Here is a 21247-nt window from a genome sequence, read left to right on the forward strand (position 1 = left end):
TGCAAATACTCACACACACATACATACATGCATAGATAAGTGCATACACCATCCACATAAATAATTACATTTGCTCAGATCAGATAAAACATACATACTCACACAAATCCATGCACACACACACACACACACACACACATGCTTATTTCTATTTTTTAGGTTTTTTTTTTTTGAAATAAAAAGAAACTGGTTGGATTAGAAATTGGATAATGTTGTTCTTATTCTATAAATATTTGCAAAGCTTTAAATATTTTGGTTGGTTTTCTTTGAATTTAACCACAAAATGCTGTTTTACAAACCAGATGCCATCAACCACCCGTCCTATCTCTCATTCATATTTTACAATCATCATCATTGCTGTCATCATCTTCATCATCATTGTTGATGTCGTGATCATTGTTATCATCATCCTCATCATCATCATTGTTATCATCGTCATTGTCATCATCCTCATCATTGTCATCGTCATCATCGTCGTCATCCTCATCATTGTCATTGTTGTCGTCATCATCATCATCGTCATTGTCATCATCATCATTGTCATCGTCGTCATCATCATCATCATTGTCGTCATTATCATCATCGTTGTCGTCATCATCATCATTGTCATCATCATCATCATCGTTGATGATTTTAATGCCCACTTTTCCTTGCTTCCATGGGTCGGATAGAATTCATTGAAACAGATATTCTACAGCTGAATGCCTTTCCTGTTGCCAACCCTCACCTATTTCCAAGTAAAGTGATATTTCCCTTTTGATGGATATGTTTACATGGAAAACTGGAAATGAACAACACCAATTATACGATGGTAATGCTTGCTAACAACCATCACATAACAACATGAAGACAAGGAATCACACCCACACACACGCACAAAAGCTCACTGATCCACACAAACATCCAGTCCAACCTGGTATGATACTCGACACAAGGAACTGATGTCTCTGAAGACACTATACTGGCAGAATCGTTAGCATGCTGGGTGAAATGCGTAACCGTATTTTGTCTGCCGTATGTTCTGAGTTCAAATTCCGCCGAGGTCGACTTTGCCTATCATCCTTTCGGGGTCGATAAATTAAGTACCAGTTACGCACTGGGGTTGATATCTGTCCTTGTTTGTCCCCTCTGTGTTTAGCCCCTTGTGGGTAGTAAAGAAATTATTATTATTATTATTATTATTAGGGTGGTGAGCTGGCAGAATCGTGAGCATGCTGGATGAAATACTTAGAGGTATTTCGTCTGCCGTTACGTTCTGAGTTCAAATTCCGCTGAGGTCGACTTTGACTTTCATCCTTTTGGAGTTGGTAAGTTAAGTACCGGTTGCGTACTGGTATCAATCTAACCAACTGGCTTCCTCCCACCAAATTTCAGGCCTTGTGCTGATATCAGAAAGGATTTATTATTATTATTATTATTATTATAAGACTACCGAGGCCGACTTTGCCTTTTACCTTTTCAAGGTTGATGAAATACCAGTAAAACACGGAGGTCGACATAATCGACAAGTCCCCACCCCCAAATTTTCAGGCCTTATGCCTATATTAGAAAGGAATTATCATTAGTATTATTATTACTACTACTACTACTACTACTACTAAGGCAGCGAGCTGGCAGAACTGTCAGCACACTGGGCAAAGCGCTTAGTGGCATTTCATCTATCTTTATGTTTGAGTTCAAATCTCGTTGAGGTCGACTCTGCCTTTCATCCTTTCAGAGTCAATAAAATAAGTACCAGTGATACACTGGGGTCGATGTAATTGACTAGTCCCTCCCTCAACATTTTAAGGCTGCAAGCTGGCAGAAACGTTAGCACACTGAGCGAAATGCTTAGCAGTATTTCGTCTGCCATTACGTTCTGAGTTCAAATTCCGCTGAGGTCGACTTTGCCTTTCATCCTTTTAGGGTCGATAAATTAAGTACTAGTTACGCACTGGGGACGATGTCATTGACTTAATCCCTTTGTCTTTCCTTGTTTGTCCCCTCTATGTTTAACCCCTTGTGTGCAATAAAGAAATAAGGGTATCTGGTTGTAAAAACAATACTTCAACAATATGTACTCATCTAACCTAAGTGTTCTCAACCCTTATGGACTCTTTTGACTCAGCGGAATTTGAACTCAGAACGAAATGGCAGACGAAATACCTATTTCTTTATTACCCACAAGGGGCTAAACACAGAGGGAACAAACAAGGAGAGACATAGGTATTAAGTCGATTACATCGACCCCAGTATGTTACTGGTACTTAATTTATCGACCCCGAAAGGATGAAAGGTAAAGTCGACCTTGGCGGAATTTGAACTCACAACGTAACGCAGACGAAATACCGCTAAGCATTTTGCCTGGCATGCTAATGTTTCTTATTTCTTTATTGCCCACAAGGGGCCACACACAGAGGGGACAAACAAGGATAAACAAATGGATTAAGTCGATTACATCAACCCCAGTGCGTAACTGGTACCTAATTTATTGACTCCGAAAAGATGAAAGCAAAGTCGACCTCAGCGGAATTTGAACTCAGAAAGTAATGTCAGACGAAATACTGCTAAGCATTTTGCCCAGTGTGCTAACATTTCTGCCAGCTCGCCGCCTTCCTGTCATTAACTTTTATTCGTTTTTCAAGTAAGGAAGTTTTCATTCAATTTGTCTTTGAAAGCACTGAGCCATTGATTTCTTGGCAAGGAAATATCAACAGAGAACACTGCTATGGCTTAGGTTTATAGCTTAAAGATTCTAAACGTGATCACAGAATGTAAACAGCTGAGCTGAAAATCTTAACTGAATAAGAACCTGACATAGAAATAGACACTGGGGTCAATAAACACTGGAGTTTATTTTTTCAAATAAACCTTTCAAGGCAGAGTCTCAGCATGGCCACAACCCAATCATCATCATCATCATCATCATCATTGTTTGACATCTGCCTTCCATGCTGGTATGGCTTGGACAGTTTGACAGGAGATGGCCAGGCAGAAAACTGCACCAGAAAACTGCACCAGAAAACTGCACCGAGGTTGACTTTGCCGTTCATCCTTTCAGGGTCGATTAAATAAGTACCAGTAACGCACTGGGGTTGATATAATCGACTTAATCTGTTTGTCTGTCCTTGTTTGTCCCCTCTGTGTGTAGCCCCTTGTAGGCAGTAAAGAAATAAGAAAACTGCACCAGACTTCTGTCTGTTTTGGCAGGGTTTTTTATGGCTAGATGCCCTTCCTAACACCAACCACCCTGCAGCATGGAGTGGTTGGCATTAGGAAGAGCATCCAGCTGTAGAAACTCTGCCAGCTTTTTATGTGGCACCAGCACAGGCGAGGTCAGTTTTGGCAGGGTTTTACAGCTTGATGCTCTTCCAAGCACCAACCACTTTAAAGTGTGGACTGGATAATTTTGGTGTGACACCAGCACTGGCAGGGTCACCAAGTAACTTGCAAGACAAGGAATTTCGAGAGGGGAGGAGACATTGGAGGAGGGGATCTTGTGTCAGATGATGAAAAGTTAGAGTGTAACAGAGAGACAAAGGGTCAGAAACAGGTGTCTTGCTGTAGAGAAATTAGATGGTTACCTGGCCAGAAAGAGAAAGAGAGAGAAAGAAAGAAAGAGAGAAGGAGAGGGAGAGAGTGTTAACGATAACGAGGAAAGAAACAGGTGTGCTAGTGTAAAGGAAATACACAGTTACCCAGCCAGAGGGAAGAGCAAGAGAAGGGGAGAGAGAGAAAGAGAGTGATCAAGAATGATTGAAATAATTAAAAAAAGAAGATGAGAGACCCAGGAAGCGAGAGACCCAGGAAGACATGGGATGAAGTAATGAAGGCTGATCTAAAAATGCTGAACCTTACAAAGGGGATGACAGAGGACTGAGATATGTGGCACATTGCTGTACTCAAGAAGACCCATCCACTACAGCAGTGCTCCAGCATGACCACACCCCAATAACTGAAGTAATAAAAAAATAAAAGATGAGAGATTATCAAGGCAATGTTCTAGCATGACCGCAATTCAATGATTGAAATAATTAAAAAAATGAAATAAAAGCAGATAAGAGATTATCAAGGCGGTACTCCTGCATGGCTGCTGTCCAATAACCGAAGCCAGCAAAAGAATAGAAAGAAGAGCACATCCTGAGGAGATAGACAATGTGTTGGCAATACATGGCAACAGAAGGTGAAGATTGCAGTTGGTTGTAAGCGCTGGAGAGTCTGGTTGTTGACTGATGTTAACAACCAACAGCACATGGTAACCTAATGCTAATGCATTCAGCAGTAACATAGACAATCCAGACTTCACATTTGCACATGATATCTGACTCATCATACTATAAGGAAAAATACATGTCAAAATAAATAGTAAGATACAAAAATGTTTACAATAATAATGTTAATAACGATGATGGTGTTGATGATGACGACGACGATGATGATGATGATGATGGGGGTTAATATCTTACATTAACACAAAGGCCAAACATATTTTGTTGCGAAGTTGTACACAGTTAAACAACCTGACTCAAATACAAAATTTGCTTTGTTATTAATATTATTATTATTATTATGATGATGAAGGCAGCGAGCTGGCAGAACTGTTAGCATGCTGGACAAAATGCTTAGTGGTAATTCGCCCATCGCTACATTCTGAGTTCAAATTCTGCCGAGGTCGACTTTGCCTTTCATCCTTTTGGTGTCAATTAAATAAGTACCAGTTACATGCTGGGGTCGATGTAATCGATTTAATCCCTTCCCCCAAATTTGAGGCCTTGTGCTTTCAGTAGAAAGGATTATTATTATTGTTATTATTATTATTGAGTGAGAGAGCAGTGCATGCCTTCGAAGTGACATTGGGGTAAAATATACGAAGCCCAGTATACCCATCATGACTACCCATCTGATAAGGGTACACTAGGCACATGCATCATAACCATATGTGCGCGACATGGTGATCTCATATCAAGATAAACAGCACGTGACCTTGCAGGTGGGGGCCCTGTTAGAATTTTCTTCTGGTCAAGTAACCCATCCCGCACAAAAGGTCCCTGAATAAGGGTTGTTTAAGGATGTTGAACGAAACACCCATGTTTCCAGAGGTGTTGTTGTTATTATTATTATTATTTTGACAAAGGCAGCAAGCTGGCAGAATTCTTAGCCCAACGGACAAACTGCTTAGCTGCATTTCGTCCATTTTTATGTTCTAAGGTCAAACTCTGCCGAGGCCGACTTTGTCTTTCATCCTTTTGGGGGTTGATGAAATAAGTACCAGTTGAATACTGGGGTTGATGTAATTGACTTCCACTCTACCTTGGAATTGCTGGCCTTGTGTCAGAATTTGAAATTATTATTATTAGTATCATCACCAACATCATTATATTCCAAGTTCAAATCCTACCAATTTCAACTTTGCCTTTCAGCCTTCCAAAGGTCAAAAATATTCAAGTACCAGTTGAAAACTTGGAGCACACATCAACCAAGCTCCTTTCCTCAAAATCGCTGCCCTTGAACCCAGCAATTGTTGTTGTTTTTGTTGTCATTATTATTATTATTGATATTATTATTATTACCATCATTACTATAATTGGCATGTACGTAAAAATCACCATTCGAGCATGGTCGATGCCAGTGCTGCCTGACTGGCTCCCATGCCAGTGGCATGTAAAAAGTACCATTCAAGCGTGGTCGATGCCAGTGCTGCCTGACTGGCCCCTGTGCTGGTGGCATGTAAAAAGCACCCACTACACTCTTGGAGTGGTTGGCATTAGGAAGGACATCCAACTGTAGAAACTTTGCCAGACCAGATTGGAGCCTGGTGCAACCTCTTGGCTTGACAGTCCACAGTCAAACTGGCCAAACCATGCCAGCATGGAAAGCGGATGTTAAATGATGATGATGATGTGGTGAGCTGGCAGAATCATTAGTATGCCAGGCATACACATCACCAGTTCTGCTTCACACATCATCAGTTTTGCTTACCAAAAGTGGCCCACTTGGCACCGTGCATTAGTTGTGGAATTTGTTTTGAGTTCAAATTCTGCCGAGGTCAACTTTGTCTTTCATCCCTTTTGGAGTTTATAAAATAAGTACCAGTTGAACACTGGGGTCAACGTAACCAACTTATCCCCTCCCCCAAAATTACTGGCCTTGTGCCAGAATGTTGGCATACTGGGCAAAAAGCTTAGCAGTATATTGTCAGTCTTTACATACTGAGTTCAAATTCTTTTGGGGTCAACATTACTTTTCATCTTTCTGGGGTCGATAAATTAAGTACCAATCAAGCACTGGGGTCGATGTAATCAACTAGTCCTCTCCCCTGAAATTTAAAGCCTTGTGCCTACAGTGGAAAGAATTATTATTATTTAAAGGAGAAAATGGCTCTCTACCCCCTTTTGACCAGGCTCCTGTAGCTTTTATGGGTTTTTCCACGTGAGACCTTTTCTTTTTTTGAAGCGTCTCCTCTATGGGAATTTTTCGTTGTTATACTACTTTTTACTCGGTTTCTTTTTCACAAACGGACAAAACCTTTTGTAACCTTTCGTCCTGTTTTGTCCCTTTATGTTTTCCAATCATATTTGTCAGCCCTTTGTGGCCAATAAAAAAATTAATTAATTATTATTATTACTGATAGGTTTATTCGAATAGTCTACTGATCAGTTGAGAAAAAATGAATGACCTAAATTAATGCTACTTATGTCAGAGCCACTTCTGAATGTACGTATAATGAATATTGGAAACAGCTGTAAGCCAAATTTACTCTAATAAAGGAAATATAATGTCATGACCTGATATTTTGGGTCACTGACCGAGGAGGAAAATCCATTGTGAATATTGTGTATCATGGCTTTGCCTAAATTTCCTGTCCATTAAGATTTTTGCCTAGTTTTCCGTTTGCTCTGCTTTCATCCTTTTCTCCTTGTGTTCTTTCTGTCCAACCCTACATACATACATACATACATATATACATACACACATACATACATACACACATACATACAAACATATATACAAACATACATACATACATATATATATATACATACACACATACATACATACACACACAAATACATACACACATACACATATATACATACATACAAACATACATATATACATACACACACACATACATACACACACATACATACATACACACATACATACATAGAAACATACACACATATACATACATACAAACATACATATATACATACACACATACACACACACATACATACATGCATGGGTGAGTCAGAAAGTAGTGCAAGTTTTATTTGCATTAGTTATTAACTTATATATAAATAAATAAATATATATACCGTCATTGTAAAAATAAACACACATCATTGAAATCTTAAAGCTATGAGATAATGCCAGATTTATTCAAAACTGAATAAATAAGCATTACATTTGATATAGTGGAGGTACATGGCCTAGTGGTTAGAGCAGCAGACTCGCAGTCGAGAGATCGTGGGTTCGAATCTCAGACTGGGCGATGTGTGTGTTTATGAGCGAAAACACCTAAGCTTCACGAGGCTCCGGCAGAAGGTAATGGCGAACTTTGCTGATTCTTTCGCCACAACTTTCTCTCACTCTTTCCTCCTGCATCATGCAGATCAACTGCGACGGACCGGCGTCCCGTCAGGGTGGGGAACCTATACGCCAAAGGAACTGGGAAACCAGCTCTATGAGCCAGGTGTGGATTGAGAAGGAACAAACAAACATTTGATAGAATAATTTGAATGCTAAAGGGTTGAACACTGCATGGAATTCCTGATTTGTGACAGAAGCATAAGTGAAACTTGCTAATTGCTTCTTATGTCCAGCCATGTTCAACTAATATGCAGTTCATTATATTTTTTCTATTGCACAAATAACATCATTATATAACAGCAATCTTCATTATATAACAGCAATCTTCATTTCTCTATCTATGATTGACTTTGTAACATTACCTGATAAAGCCCTGTATGTCCCACCCACACACATAACAAGATGACTTCTCATACATCCTACCGCAACAAATCAATCTACATCTCTTCTCTTCCTTATGTTTCCTCCTTCATGCATTATGCCTGCCTCTCTCACTCCCCAATCCTGTCCTCACGGCCCTGTTTCTCTGTATCATTGCTATCTGGTAGTCCCCACCCTACTCTCTAATCCTCTTTGGCAAAATATCCTGCCATTTATATTATGACCTTTGAACCTCCAAGGGTATGCCCTGGCACTTGCCACCATCTATATCTCTCTCTTTCTTTACTTGACCATCCCATTTATATTCTGATCCCCGACCCTTGTGAGTATGTCCTGCACTTTGTCACCATCTCTATCCTGATGTCTCCCACTCTCTCTCTCCTCCTCCTGCACTTCCCTCAGGTTGGGTAACCACGTATTTCCTTTGCGGCAGCACACCTCTTTCTGTTCTCATTCCCAATCTCTCTATCGAGCTGGGTAACCTTGTACCTCCTCTACAACACGACACCTGTTTTTGTCTCTCTGTCTCATTATGACCGTTCACCATCTGACTTGAGATAACCTCCTCCAATGCCTCCTCCCCTCTCAAAAAATTTTTGTCTTACAGGTTACTCGGTGACCCTGCCGGTGCAGGTACCACTTAAAAAGCACCCAGTCCAAACTGTAAAGTGGTTGGCATTTGGAAGGGCATCCAGCTGTAAAAACCTTGCCAAAACTGACCTCACCTATGCTTGTGTCACGTAAAAAGCATTAAGTCCACTCTACTGGGTGGTTGGTGTTAGGAAGGGCATCTGACTGTAAAAATCCTCCCAAAAACAGTCACAGAAGTCTGGTGCAGGCTTCTGCCTGGCTGGCTCCAGTCAAACTGTCCCATCCATGCCAGCATGGAAGGTGGACGTTAAACAATGCTGCTGCTGATATATATATATAACTTATAAATAAGGGCAAACGAAAAAATTTCTAATGCCAAATATGCCGAAAATTGGACATATTGTCCATTTACCATATAATTTTTTTTTAATATGCAAGCTACTCAAAAAAAGGTCAACAGAAATCACTAAAAAATTCCATTATTACCATATCGGACCGATTTCAGGGTTAGTTCAAAAAGTATCTCATTTACTTCTTTGCCACATGTATCACTGACGAAGGGTGGGTTCCTTTTGAACTAACCCTGAAGTCGGTCCGATATGGTAATAATGGAATTTTTTAGAGATTTCTGTCGACCTCTTTTCGAGTAGCATGCGTATTAGAAAAAAATTATATGGTAAATGGACAATATGTCCAATTTTCGGCATATTTGACATAAGAAATTTTTTCGTTTGCCCTTATTTATAAGTTGTTTATAATCTAACCTTTAAAGGTATTTTTTAATATGCTGGCCATTGATAAAATTTTTTTTCTAAAAAATTTTATCCTACATTAGATATATATATATATATATATATATATATACATATATATAGGATTGGTGCATGATTATTGTGACTTTTTTCAACAAATGTTATTCCACAAAAACAATAACAGCATGTAACAAAAACATCTTTAAATGATTATTCCAGAGTATATTCACCATCTACTTCAATTACTGCTTCCCATCTGCTTGGCAGATGGGTCAGACCGTCATTTAAAGCTGTTTTTGTTAAATATTGTCATTGTTTTTGTTGAATAAAATTTGTTGAAAAAAGGCGCAATATTTATTATGCACCAACACAATACATATATGAGTTTGATAACATTCTCAGCCTTTGAGTCACTCTGTTACTTCTGCCAAATATTAATAATAAAAAAAATGTTTATCATAATCGTGTTTTGAGTTCTGTTTTCCTGTTTGTCATCCGAAACCTATACATTCCTATATACCAACTGACACTTCAAAGGTTACAACAATGAGGGCCCCAGTTGATCAGATCAACAGAACATCCTGCTCACGAAATTAACATGCAAGTGGCTGAACGCTCCACAGACACGTAAATCCTAAACATTGTCTGCAGGGAGATTTGGCCAGACAGAGAATGTGACAAGGGTAGCCCTTTTGAAATACAGGTACAAACTCATTTTCGCCAGCTCAGTGAACTGGAGTAAGGTGAAATAGAGTGTCTTGCTCAAGGACACAATGCATCACTCTTTACTCTTTTACTTGCTTCAATCATTTGACTGCGGCCATGCTGGAGCACTGCCTTTAGTCGAGCAAATCGACCCTAGGTGTTATTCTTTGTAAGCCTAGTACTTATTCTATAGGTCTCTCTTGCCGAACCACTAAGTTATGAGGATGTAAACACACCAGCATCGGTTGTCAAGTGATGTTGGGGGGACAAACACAGACACACAGACATATACACACACACATACATATATATATATATATATACATATACATGACAGGCTTCTTTCAGTTTCCGTCTACCAAATCCACTCACAAGGATTTGGTTGGCCTGAGGCTATAGTAGAAGACACTTGCCCAAGGTGCCACACAGTGGGACTGAACCCGGAACCATGTGGTTGGTAAGCAAGCTACTTACCATACAGCCACTCGAACTCACAACATGACTATCATGAACTGAATATCCTCAGCAGTAAGCCATGCACTTTCACATATATATCACAGGAGTGGTTGTGTGGTAAGTAGCTTACTTACCAACCACATGGTTCTGGATTTAGTCCTACTGCGAGGCACCTTGAGCAAGCGTCTCCTACTATAGCCTCAGGCCGACCAAAGCCTTGTGAGTGGATTTGGTAGACAGAAACTGAAAGAAGCCCGTCATATATGTGTGTGTGTTTGTCCTCCCAACATTGCTTGACAACCGATGCTAGTGTATTTATGTCCCGTAACTTAGCGGTTCAACAAAAGAGTCCGATAGAATACATACTAGGCTTACAATGAATAGGTCTTGGGTTCGATTTGCTCAACTAAAGGTGATACTCCAGCATGACCGCAGTCATATGACTGAAACAAGTAAAAGAAATAAAAGAATATATATATATATGTATGTATATTATATATATATATACATACATATATATATATAATATGTATGTATGTGTGTATATATATGTGTATGTGTGTATATATATATATAATATATATATATATATATATGTATGCACATATATATATATGTATGTATATTATATATATATACATATATGTATGTGTGTGAGTGTGTGTGAGTGTATGTGTGTGCAACAGAATCCAGGAAACTAGCTCTACAAGTCACTTGTGATACAGGAAGGAGCTTTAGCCTTTTTACATAAACACACACACACGCCAGTTGCCAAGTTGGACAAACACAGACACAAAGAAACACACACACACATGTATGTATATATATATATATATATATATATGTATATATAAATATATATATTCTATTTGTTTCAGTCATTTGACAGTGGACGTGCTGAAGTACTGCCTTTAGTCAAACAAATTGACCCCAGGACTTATTTTTTGTAAGCCTAGTACTTATTCTATCAGTGACTTTTTGCTGAACTGCTAAGTTACAGGGACATAAACACACCAGCATTGGTTGTCAAGTGATGGTGGGAGGACAAACACAGATACACAAACATATACATATATATATATATATATATATATATATATATATATATATATACATACGCACACACATATATGACAAACTTCCTTCAGTTCCCATCAATCAATTCCACTCACAAGCCTCTGGTCAGCCCGAGGTTACAGTAGAAAATACTCGCCCAAAGTTCCACACAGTGGCACTGAACTCATGTGGTTGGTAAGCAAGTTACTTACCTCACAGCCACTCCTGTGCCTATATATGTATGTGTGTATATATATATATATATATATATATATATATATGTGTATGTATGTATGTATATACGATGGGCTTCTTTTAGTTTATCTACCAAATCCACTCACAAGGTTTTGGTCAGCTAGGGGTAATAGTAGGAGACACTTGCACAAAGGTGTCCCCCCATGGAACTGAACCTGAAACCATGTGATTGGGAAGCAAACTTCTTGCTACATAGTTGTGCCAGTGCCTGCATGAAGTACATTGGAATTTGAGATTGGTGAGAGGTAAATTTGAACAGAAAATATAGTTCTAAATAAATCAAGTTTTGTGTATGTTGATGTTCTTAACCCTTTTGTTACCATATTTCTGTTGAGATGTTCTGCGTTTCTTTCAATTAATTTAAAATCTAACAAAGAATTTAATAAAATAACTTTGTTATTATTAAACTAGCTAGGAACATAAATTGTGACTAAGATTTGATGGCAGATTTTATTCAGAACTTTTGAAAACAAGATATTCGTATGCCAGAGCCAGTTTCAGCCAGGTTGGTATCAAAAGGTTTAAAAATATCATGGTGACATTAACCCTTTTGTTACCATATTCCTGTTGAGATGCTCTGTATTTCTTTCAATTAATTTTAAATACAACAAAGAATTTAGTAAAATAACTTAGTTATCATTAAGCTAGTGTTAGGAACATAAATTGTGACTAAGATTTGGTGGAAATTTTAATTCAGAACTTTTGAAAACAAGACATTCATACTACAGGGCCAGAAGTAGGTTGGTATCAAAAGGGTTAATCCCCAGATGAACCTTGATTGAGCAAACAAACCTATGATGAAGGTGAGAGGACAAGTCATGAATCCACGAATGGCAGGTCATCTCAGTCAATGGAGCCAGTAACACTGGGAAAAGACTGGTTTGTAAAGGGGTGTAGGTGCTGAGGAGGTAAAAGGCTGGAAGAAATGTATGTATATAGGAGACAAAAGGCTCAGTGGTTAGGGTAGCCAATAGGAGAAATGCATCCAGCAACATGAAGTGGCTACTGCAGCAAGTGTCGCTGGCCATTCTCCGCGGCAATTCCATCACGGTCATCACCACAGTGTGCTGTTGAGCCCTCCTCTTGTTCCAGGAAATGTGGCCCATTGCTCCACCTGCTGCTTTGCATCTCGGTTTTTTTTTTGTTGTTTTCATCTTTTTAAAGTGTATATTAGTAAATAAAGTATTTCTGGTCAAAAAAAAAAAAAAATATTGTAAGACTGGTGTTGATTCCAGGACTAGGTAATGCATTGCATCCTTGAGCAAGACACTTCATTTCACATTGCTTTAGTTCACTCAGCCAGCATAAATGAGTAATCCTGTGAGGGCCTGTTACCCCATCCAGTGGGGAATATATACAGCATAGAAAAAGGGAAACTGGCCTTGTGAGTCTATATCACTTGGGAAGGAGTTTTATCATTAATGCATGTATATATGGTTGCAGATATACTGACACATATGTGTGTATATATATATATATACATAGAGGAAGACTGGTACACGCACATACATTTATGTGTGTATATGTGTGTCAGTATAGTGGAGACGCGTGGCTTAGTGGTTAGGGTGTCAGCATCATGATCGTAAGATTGTGGTTTCGATTCCTGGACTGGGCGATGCATTGTGTTCTTGAGCAAAACACTTCATTTCACGTTGCTCCAGTCCACTCAGCTGGCAAAAATGAGTAACACTGCGATGGACTGGCGTCCCGTCCAGCTGGGGAACACATACGCCATAGAACCAGGAAACCGGGCCCATGAGCCTTAAAGGCTTTAAAAAGGGTGCATTTATTTATTTTATTATGTGTCAGTATAGGGGTCATGGCTGTGTAGTAAGAAGTTTGCTTCCCAACCATATTGTTCTGGTTGCAGTTGCACCGCATGGAACTATGTGAAAGTGTCTTCTACTATCGTCTTGGGCCATACAAAACCTTGTGAATCAATTTGGTAAATGGAAACTGTAAGAAGCCTCATCATCATCATCATCGTTTAACGTCCACTTTCATGCGAGCATGGGTTGACTGAGGACTGGCGAACCAGATGGCTGAACCAGGCTCCAATCTGATCTGGCAGAGTTTCTACAGCTGGATGCCCTTCCTAACGCCAACCACTCCGAGAGTGTAGTGGGTGCTTTTATGTCCCACCGGCACGAAGGCCAGTCAGGCAGTACTGGCCACGGCCATGCTCAAATGGTGTTTTTTTTTATGTGTCACCTGCACAGGTGTCTGTGTTTGATCCCCACCATGCCTTCACTGTTTCTGTCTCCCTGTCTCACTATAACCTTTCATCATCTGACACGAGATCACCTCCTCTGATGCCTCCTCCCCTATAAAAAGATTTTTGTCTTGCAGGTTACTTGGTGACCCTGTCAGTGCAGGTGCCACTTAAAAAGCATCTAGTCCACACTGTAAAGTGGTTGGCATTTGGAAAGGGTTTCCAACTGTAAAAATCCTGCTATTGGTTCGTTTACATCCCTGTAACTTAGCTGTTTGGCAAAAAGAGACTGATTGAATTAGTACCAAGCTTAAAAAGGAAATAAGTACAGGTGTTGATTCGTTTAACAAGAAAAAACCTTTTAAGGCCATGCTGCAACCAAGTCTACCAGTGCTCTCTCTTGCTGGCAGTCCTGTGCCAGCCTCTCCAAAGTGACATTAAGTTTCTGGAGATCTTGCTTAATCCCGTCCAGTCATCTGGTGTGGAGCCTGCCACAAGGCCTTTTCAAGAGGATAACCCTGGTAGCATGATCTAGTGGGAGACAGAGGACATGTCTGTACAAGTGTATGCAGCGGATAGCTTTAAGGTGGGATGTGCGTTGGATTTTTTAAGAAGATCCAAAAAGTGTGACGTACATGACATTGCACGAAATAAATTTTCCCACCTGAAAAGATTGCCTGTTAATTCCTCTGAAATTTTTCCAGAGCGGCATAAAAAGCCCCATAGTGATTATTTGGGAAAGAGGGAGGAGTTTGGTGAATAAATAGCTTGATATTTCGGCGTTTCAATCTTATCAGACATCATCAGCAAAGAATTTTAGCTGATATACATCGAAAGAGAATGAGAGAGAGATAAAAAGAGGGAGTGGGGGGGAAACACCATGATATTTAGATAAAACAAAAATTGATAAAAGACAAAGAGAGGGGGGGGGGGAGAAAGAGAGAGAGAGAAGAAAATATGGAAGACCAAAGGCGTGTATAAGCAAACAGAGAAAGGGAGAAAACGAAAGAGCGAGGGTAAAAGAAACAGGAAAAATAAAAGCAAACAGAAGTAACGACATATATAAAATTACATTATCATTTAAGTCACAGTTGTGTTTTGAATTGTCTTACTTCATTCAGCCGTTTGCTAAACTTTACAAGAAGAAAAACATTCTCGATGTATCAGCGCAATTTTTATTTGTGTTATTACAAAGTAGCGACACTTCCATAATAAAATCAATATCTATACTTTCATAACAAAACTTTTTTACTATTTAAAGCTTCAATACGCTGTGGAATTTGTTTCCTCATAAGTTTCAGAAAACATGAAGAAATATTCTACAAATACCTTTTAGATTGTGTAGATATACCTACATATGTGTGTGTGTGTGTGTGTGTATATTCCTATAGAAAAGAGTAAGAATTACCTAGCGCCAAATACCTTAAATTTCCAGATTGTACGCTTTAAGCACCGTGACGACCCTAAAAAGAGGAAAAAAATTTGGAGCAGGGATAACTCCACCCCCATGTACCTTTTCCTCTTTTTAGGATCTTAATCCACGATGCGTAAAGCATACACAGCCCAAAAATTAAGATTTGGAGCACGCGACTGTTATATAAGAATGCCCAACCCACCACACATATATATGCATACACACACACACACATATATATATACATACACATATATATATATACAAGCTTACATATGTATGTATTGATATACACGTATATAAACATACACATATATAAACATATATATATACCCATATATATATATATATATATACATACATACATACTGTATACACATTCACAGATTATATATAAATCAAAGCTATTTAAACAATAGACGAAATCAAATCAAGTCTTGTCATGCGTTGAAGGCAAAAGTCACACCTGAGACTGGTGTTATATAACACATCTAGAAACCCACTTAAGTTGCGCTTGAAAACATTTCGACTCATTTTAAGCTGTATGACAACTAACAATATCCACACAATTTAAAGCACATTTGAATTTACCCCCACTTGAAACAATTACACGCTCATAAACTCGAAGAAGCTCACAAATCCGAGGATTTTCTTTTAAACGTGTGTTACTTTTTTGACTTGCCGCAGTTGATTTATAACTGCATATAAATGTCGCGTATTAAAATAAATGTTTTTTGTTTGGCAGGCAGTTAATAGTTTACGTTGAACCGGGTGGGTGTCTTATTAAAGACCGAATTTTTTTTGATGATAGTAAAACAAACAGAAGAAAATAGTGGGCGGAGAACGAGGTGCTGACGGACGAACGAAGTTAACAACACAAGTGGTATGTAGCGCGAGTTTGGTTGCTAAATAGCAAGAATTCTGTCGAGAAAACAGCGAAATACCAAAGAGAAAGAAAGCGTTAAAGAGTTGTGTTTGAACGAAACACTAGGGAAACCCATCGAGAAGATATTAAGAATTTTTATCATTTTTTTTTTGTGTTTTGTTTTGTCTTCTTCATGAGGAATTAAAAATTATATTAAAACAGAGAAATAAAAATAATAATAATAACAGATAAGACTGTGGAGGAAATATGTCAAATATATACATGGAAGTCCGTCATTTATTAAATACAGAGTTGAGAAACTTCGATTAAACGAGATTAATTTCAGCTAATCGAAGTTTCTGGATTTAATGTATTAAGATATATGAAACCCTACAACAAAAACAGAGGTGAAGTTGCCGAATATATGCACAAACAACGACCTCTATTACAAAACAAGGGACCACATAAAAACGACCAACTACATTCTTCTAATTTACATATGAACGATCAGTGTACGTAAGTGACTACTATGCTTAATTAAACTGAGTTAATTACCATTTTATGATATATTTTATAAACATAAAACAGTACAACATAGAATTTTCGTAGATATTCAGGGTGGATTCCACACGTGTAGTTGGAACTAGTACTTAATGAGCTAATGATTAAGCCAGTGATAATTAAGGCTAATTAAGCCGATTTAATTACCGTTTTATAGTAAATTTTATAAACAATAAAAGCACCAGAGTTTAGAAATTTTGGAGTCATTCGAGGATTCCAGCATGTAGTTTTAATATGGTCCCTTCTGTTATGTAAAGGAGGTTGTTGTTGACGTCGGTAAACTCGACAAGTTTACTGATACAGATCAGATACATACAGTTATTATCGATGAAGATAAGAAGAGAGAGAAAAAGCGATCGATAAAAGATAGACGATTTGGAAACTCAGAGAAGTGCAACATTGCTTGACTTCATTTAACGATTTTCCGCATGAAGTTTGTATATAGTTAAGTGTGACTGGCAAAAAGTTTAAAAACAAATCATTCTAGTCGGGACTTACCTCGTTAAACAGCAAACAGAAACGATAGCGGCGTGAGTAAACGAAATAAACACATTTTTCCATCGCCAGTGCAGTTTTGGGTTGTTAAGAAAAGATGATGTCTTTAGGTAGCGGTCCACAATGAAAGCTGTAATTTGGAAAAATAAAAATGATACTGTGGTTATTATGATTCCGGTTGCTGCTGTGGAATCAGGCAGTGGCCATTCATCTCTATCAACATATTGCTCACGCGATGTCTCCATTGTTTTATACTGTCACAACAGGTGATAGTCGCGAAATGAAGCAAGGCGGCAAACCCAAAAGGAGAAGAAAAAAAACCAATGACCGAACGAAACAGACCGAATGTTATAAATGAGATATGGAGAAGAAAATCTTCGGATTTGCGAACTTGTTGACTACGGAGAAGATGTATGTTTTGTTTCGTTTTTCTCTGGGACGTTTGTGATTTCCTCAAATAAAAAAAAAAGAAAGAAAAAGGAGCAGGGAACGAGAGACCATCCACACTCTCTCCTAATGATAGAGTTGGTGCTAAGTGACCAACTTTCTATTGCCGCTGCTGCTGCTTGATGTCAGGATCAGATACTTAATGACACACAGCACACAACCACGTCCACACACACAAATACATAACGTACACGCCCACATACACACGCATAAAATCTGTGTGCATTATATACGCACATTTGCGTGTGTGTGTGTGTGTGCCCGCCCCCACCAAACTCACTTATACAAGCTATCACAATACACATCTATTCATAGTCACACACATACACCACACACACACATGTAGATACTGTTAGGCACATACAGCTCTCTCTCGCTTTCTTTCTTTCTTTCTCTCTCGCTTTCTTTCTTTCTTTCTTTCTCTCTCTCTATATATATATGTATACGTATATATATGTATATATAGGTATGTATGTGCATACACGCATACACAAATACAAACAGATATTCAGCTAGATATATAGAAGGTAGATAGATAGGTAGGTAGGTAAAAGCCCGCCCACAGATCTACACACACAAACATAAATATATTCACAAACTCGAGCATATATGGAAGGAAATCAATCATCCAGAAGAGTCGAACTATTTTGAATTTCAATAAGTATCGATTGCTATAGTTTTATGTTATTTCCATACACAAACTTATTTGAATTTTTTTCATTTAAGATCTTGCAAAACCTGCAACGCGATTAAGCTGTGCGGTCTAGTTTAATAAGAGGAAAAGAAAGAGGAGTAGAAAGATTTTGTTGACGACTACTAGGTCTTGTTGTAAGGGGTGGGCGAGCAATTGAACTTTTATCATCGCAAAACGAAGACAGATCTTGGAAAAGCAGGGAGAGCCATTACAGGATCACGCGCAAATCTCCCCACCCCCGCCAAAGAAAAACAAAACACGCAGTTGTAAGAGTTAACCCTTTTGTTACCATATTTTCCCGTTGAAATAATTATTAATACACAGCCTTTGCTTCAATTCATTTTGAAAATATTGAAGAATCTTCATAAAATAACGTTATCAATTATTAAGCAAATGTTTGGAACATGCATTAAAATGAATAGATCACTTTAAAAGAATGGAAGTTTATGTCAAAGAACCAGGAACAGGCGTAAAGCGGGGTTGGCGTCAAAAGGAAATTGGTGAAATAAACAACCGCTTTCCTTAGGCACAACAAGATTGAAGACGAAAAGCATGCTCCAGAAAAGGGGTCAGTGTGTGACCTAGTTAGATTCATTCAATAGTGACGTTACAGAAAGATATCGTGTGCTGAGAGTTGATATGTTTAATTAAGCGAGCTCCAGACCAGCACTGGTTCAAACAAAGCTCACCAATGATCAAAGATATCACGATGTTCCAGCTGTGACTGTCCCGCCTTTTTGCCATTTTTTTTTCTTCTTTTTTCTCTCTATTTTTGTAAATGTATCTTTGGTTACATTGTCCACCTTGTCCTTCCTGTCTTTTCTTTTCTTTTCTTTTTTTTGAGACTGTAGTATATCGTTTAAGGGAATCTGAAGATTTTTAGCAAATCTAGTGATCACGCAAAAGTAGAAACTCCTTGTATCGAATTAGGTTCGAGATATGTGTGTGTGTGTGTGTGTGTGTGTGTGAGAGAGATAGAGAGAGAGAGAGCAGATGTGTGTGAGTGTGAATGTATAGATGAGATGTAAGTGTATGGCATGTGTAGGTGTATGTGTGAATGCCTGAGTGTATAATGTGCATAATTGTATGTGTGTATGTGTATATTGTGTCTATATGAGTAGATGTGTGTGAATGTATATATGTGTGTGAGTGTAAAGTGCGCAAAAGTGTATATTCTGTGGGGAAATGTATATATATATATGCGTAAATGTACGTGTGTAAGCAAAAATGTGTGATTATGTGTAGAAGTGTATCTGTAAGAATAAATGTGCATTCGTGTATAAATGCATGTGTGTGAATATAAATGTAGTTGCGTGAGTGTATATGTGTGAATATATAATATATATTTATGTACATATACGTACATGTTTGGTTGTGTTTATATGTGAAGAGACGTGTTTATATAAGAGTATGACTAGGTGTGTGTGTGTGTATGTGTGCAGATGCGTTTGCGTATGTGACTTTAAAGTATGTATAGGTTTGTTTATGAATGCAAATCTATGTATAAACCTCCACACGAACCCTTATTTTTCACTTGCGCTCTAAGTTTCCCTTCACTTCCACTTTTAATTCTTTACCCGTCTTGTCTATCACATGTGACACAGGACTTGTTCTCCTACTGTCCATGTATCATATGATACACTTTCCCAGTTATTTTTTCAAACACCAGAGTGACTTTGGATTTAATATATGGACCCCGCGGTTTTTCTCAACCTGGATCCATATAAGATTTTGCTGTTAAAATTTATCTTCAATAAATTAAATAAATTAATTATACTTGTACAATACACAAAATATTTTAACAATTTTTCATACAATTCCTAATAATATTTAAATAAATGAAATATAACTCGAGTTTCTTTTTTAAACAACGAATATCCAGGAGCGTACATAAAAAAATATATGTTTGTGAAACACTGCTTCATAATTCATAACAAGGGCGTTTAGAACAAACTTATGAAAATGTTTCGAAGAGGCGAAGGGTTAAAGTTCATTGTCAGAATATGTGAAGAAATATTAAGATTAAGATTAAATATTAATACACGCCAAAGGGAAATATAGAGGTCAGTTGAAAGAGGATTTAAAATGTGCGGCGGGTTGCGATGAGATAGGAGCGATAGAGCGCCTAATAACAGGCAAAAAAAGAAAAGAAATACCTCAGAGTCGCGGAAACATAACATTAGAGAAGATGGAATGGAAAAAGATATGATAGATTCTTCATGACTAAGGAAGACGTCGAGGATCATCAAAGGAAGAATACCGGCAAAGAAGCATTTGTGGAAATGTGAAGAAAGAGTGGGGGGAAAGAGAGGAGGGTACATGTATAAGTAAATAAACACTGACACATGTACACACGCACGCGCGACAGCTTCTTTCGGTTTTCCGTCTACCAAATCCACTCACAAGAGTGGTCAGCCCGGGGGGAAAATTCCTGGTTTTGGGTAAAAGAAAATTCCTGGTTTTGGGTGAAAGAAAATACAGGAGGATCAGTTATGATTTTATTCAACAAATTCTCCTCTCAGATTGACACACTTATTGCAACAGTCCTTCAGTTTTTCTAAGCCCTGTAAAAGAACCTGGGGTGTGTGTGTGTGTGTATGCGCGCGCGCGCGTGTGTGTGCGTTTATGTGTTTGTTCCCCTGCCATCACTTGACAACTGATGCTGGTGTGTTTGTCCCTGTATCTTAGCGGTTTGGCAAAAGAGACCAATAGGATAAGTACTAGGCTTTCAAGGAAGAAATCCTGGGGTCAATTTCCACTAAGACCCTTTAAGGTGGTAGCATGGCCA

The 21247-nt window shown here is 38.4% G+C and overlaps 1 protein-coding gene across 3 annotated transcripts in view; it reads right to left on the reverse strand.

Annotated features, from left to right (window-relative positions):
* LOC115224437 (TLC domain-containing protein 2) overlaps window positions 1-18115 on the reverse strand; it is a 58426-nt gene extending 40311 nt beyond the window's left edge. For 2 of the 3 annotated variants that reach the window (XR_005003845.1, XM_029795339.2), the window contains exon 1: window positions 17322-18114. Coding sequence is in view for 1 of the 3 variants with exons in the window: in XM_029795339.2 (XP_029651199.1) it covers window positions 17322-17563 (242 nt within the window). In the remaining 2 variants the exon portion in view is untranslated. Of the gene's footprint in view, window positions 1-17321 lie in introns of all 3 variants that reach the window. The other variant, XR_005003846.1, reaches the window with a different exon arrangement.
* Window positions 18116-21247: the final 3132 nt, after the last annotated feature.

Source organism: Octopus sinensis, linkage group LG25, assembly GCF_006345805.1.
Source record: "Octopus sinensis linkage group LG25, ASM634580v1, whole genome shotgun sequence".
Taxonomy (NCBI): domain Eukaryota; kingdom Metazoa; phylum Mollusca; class Cephalopoda; order Octopoda; family Octopodidae; genus Octopus; species Octopus sinensis.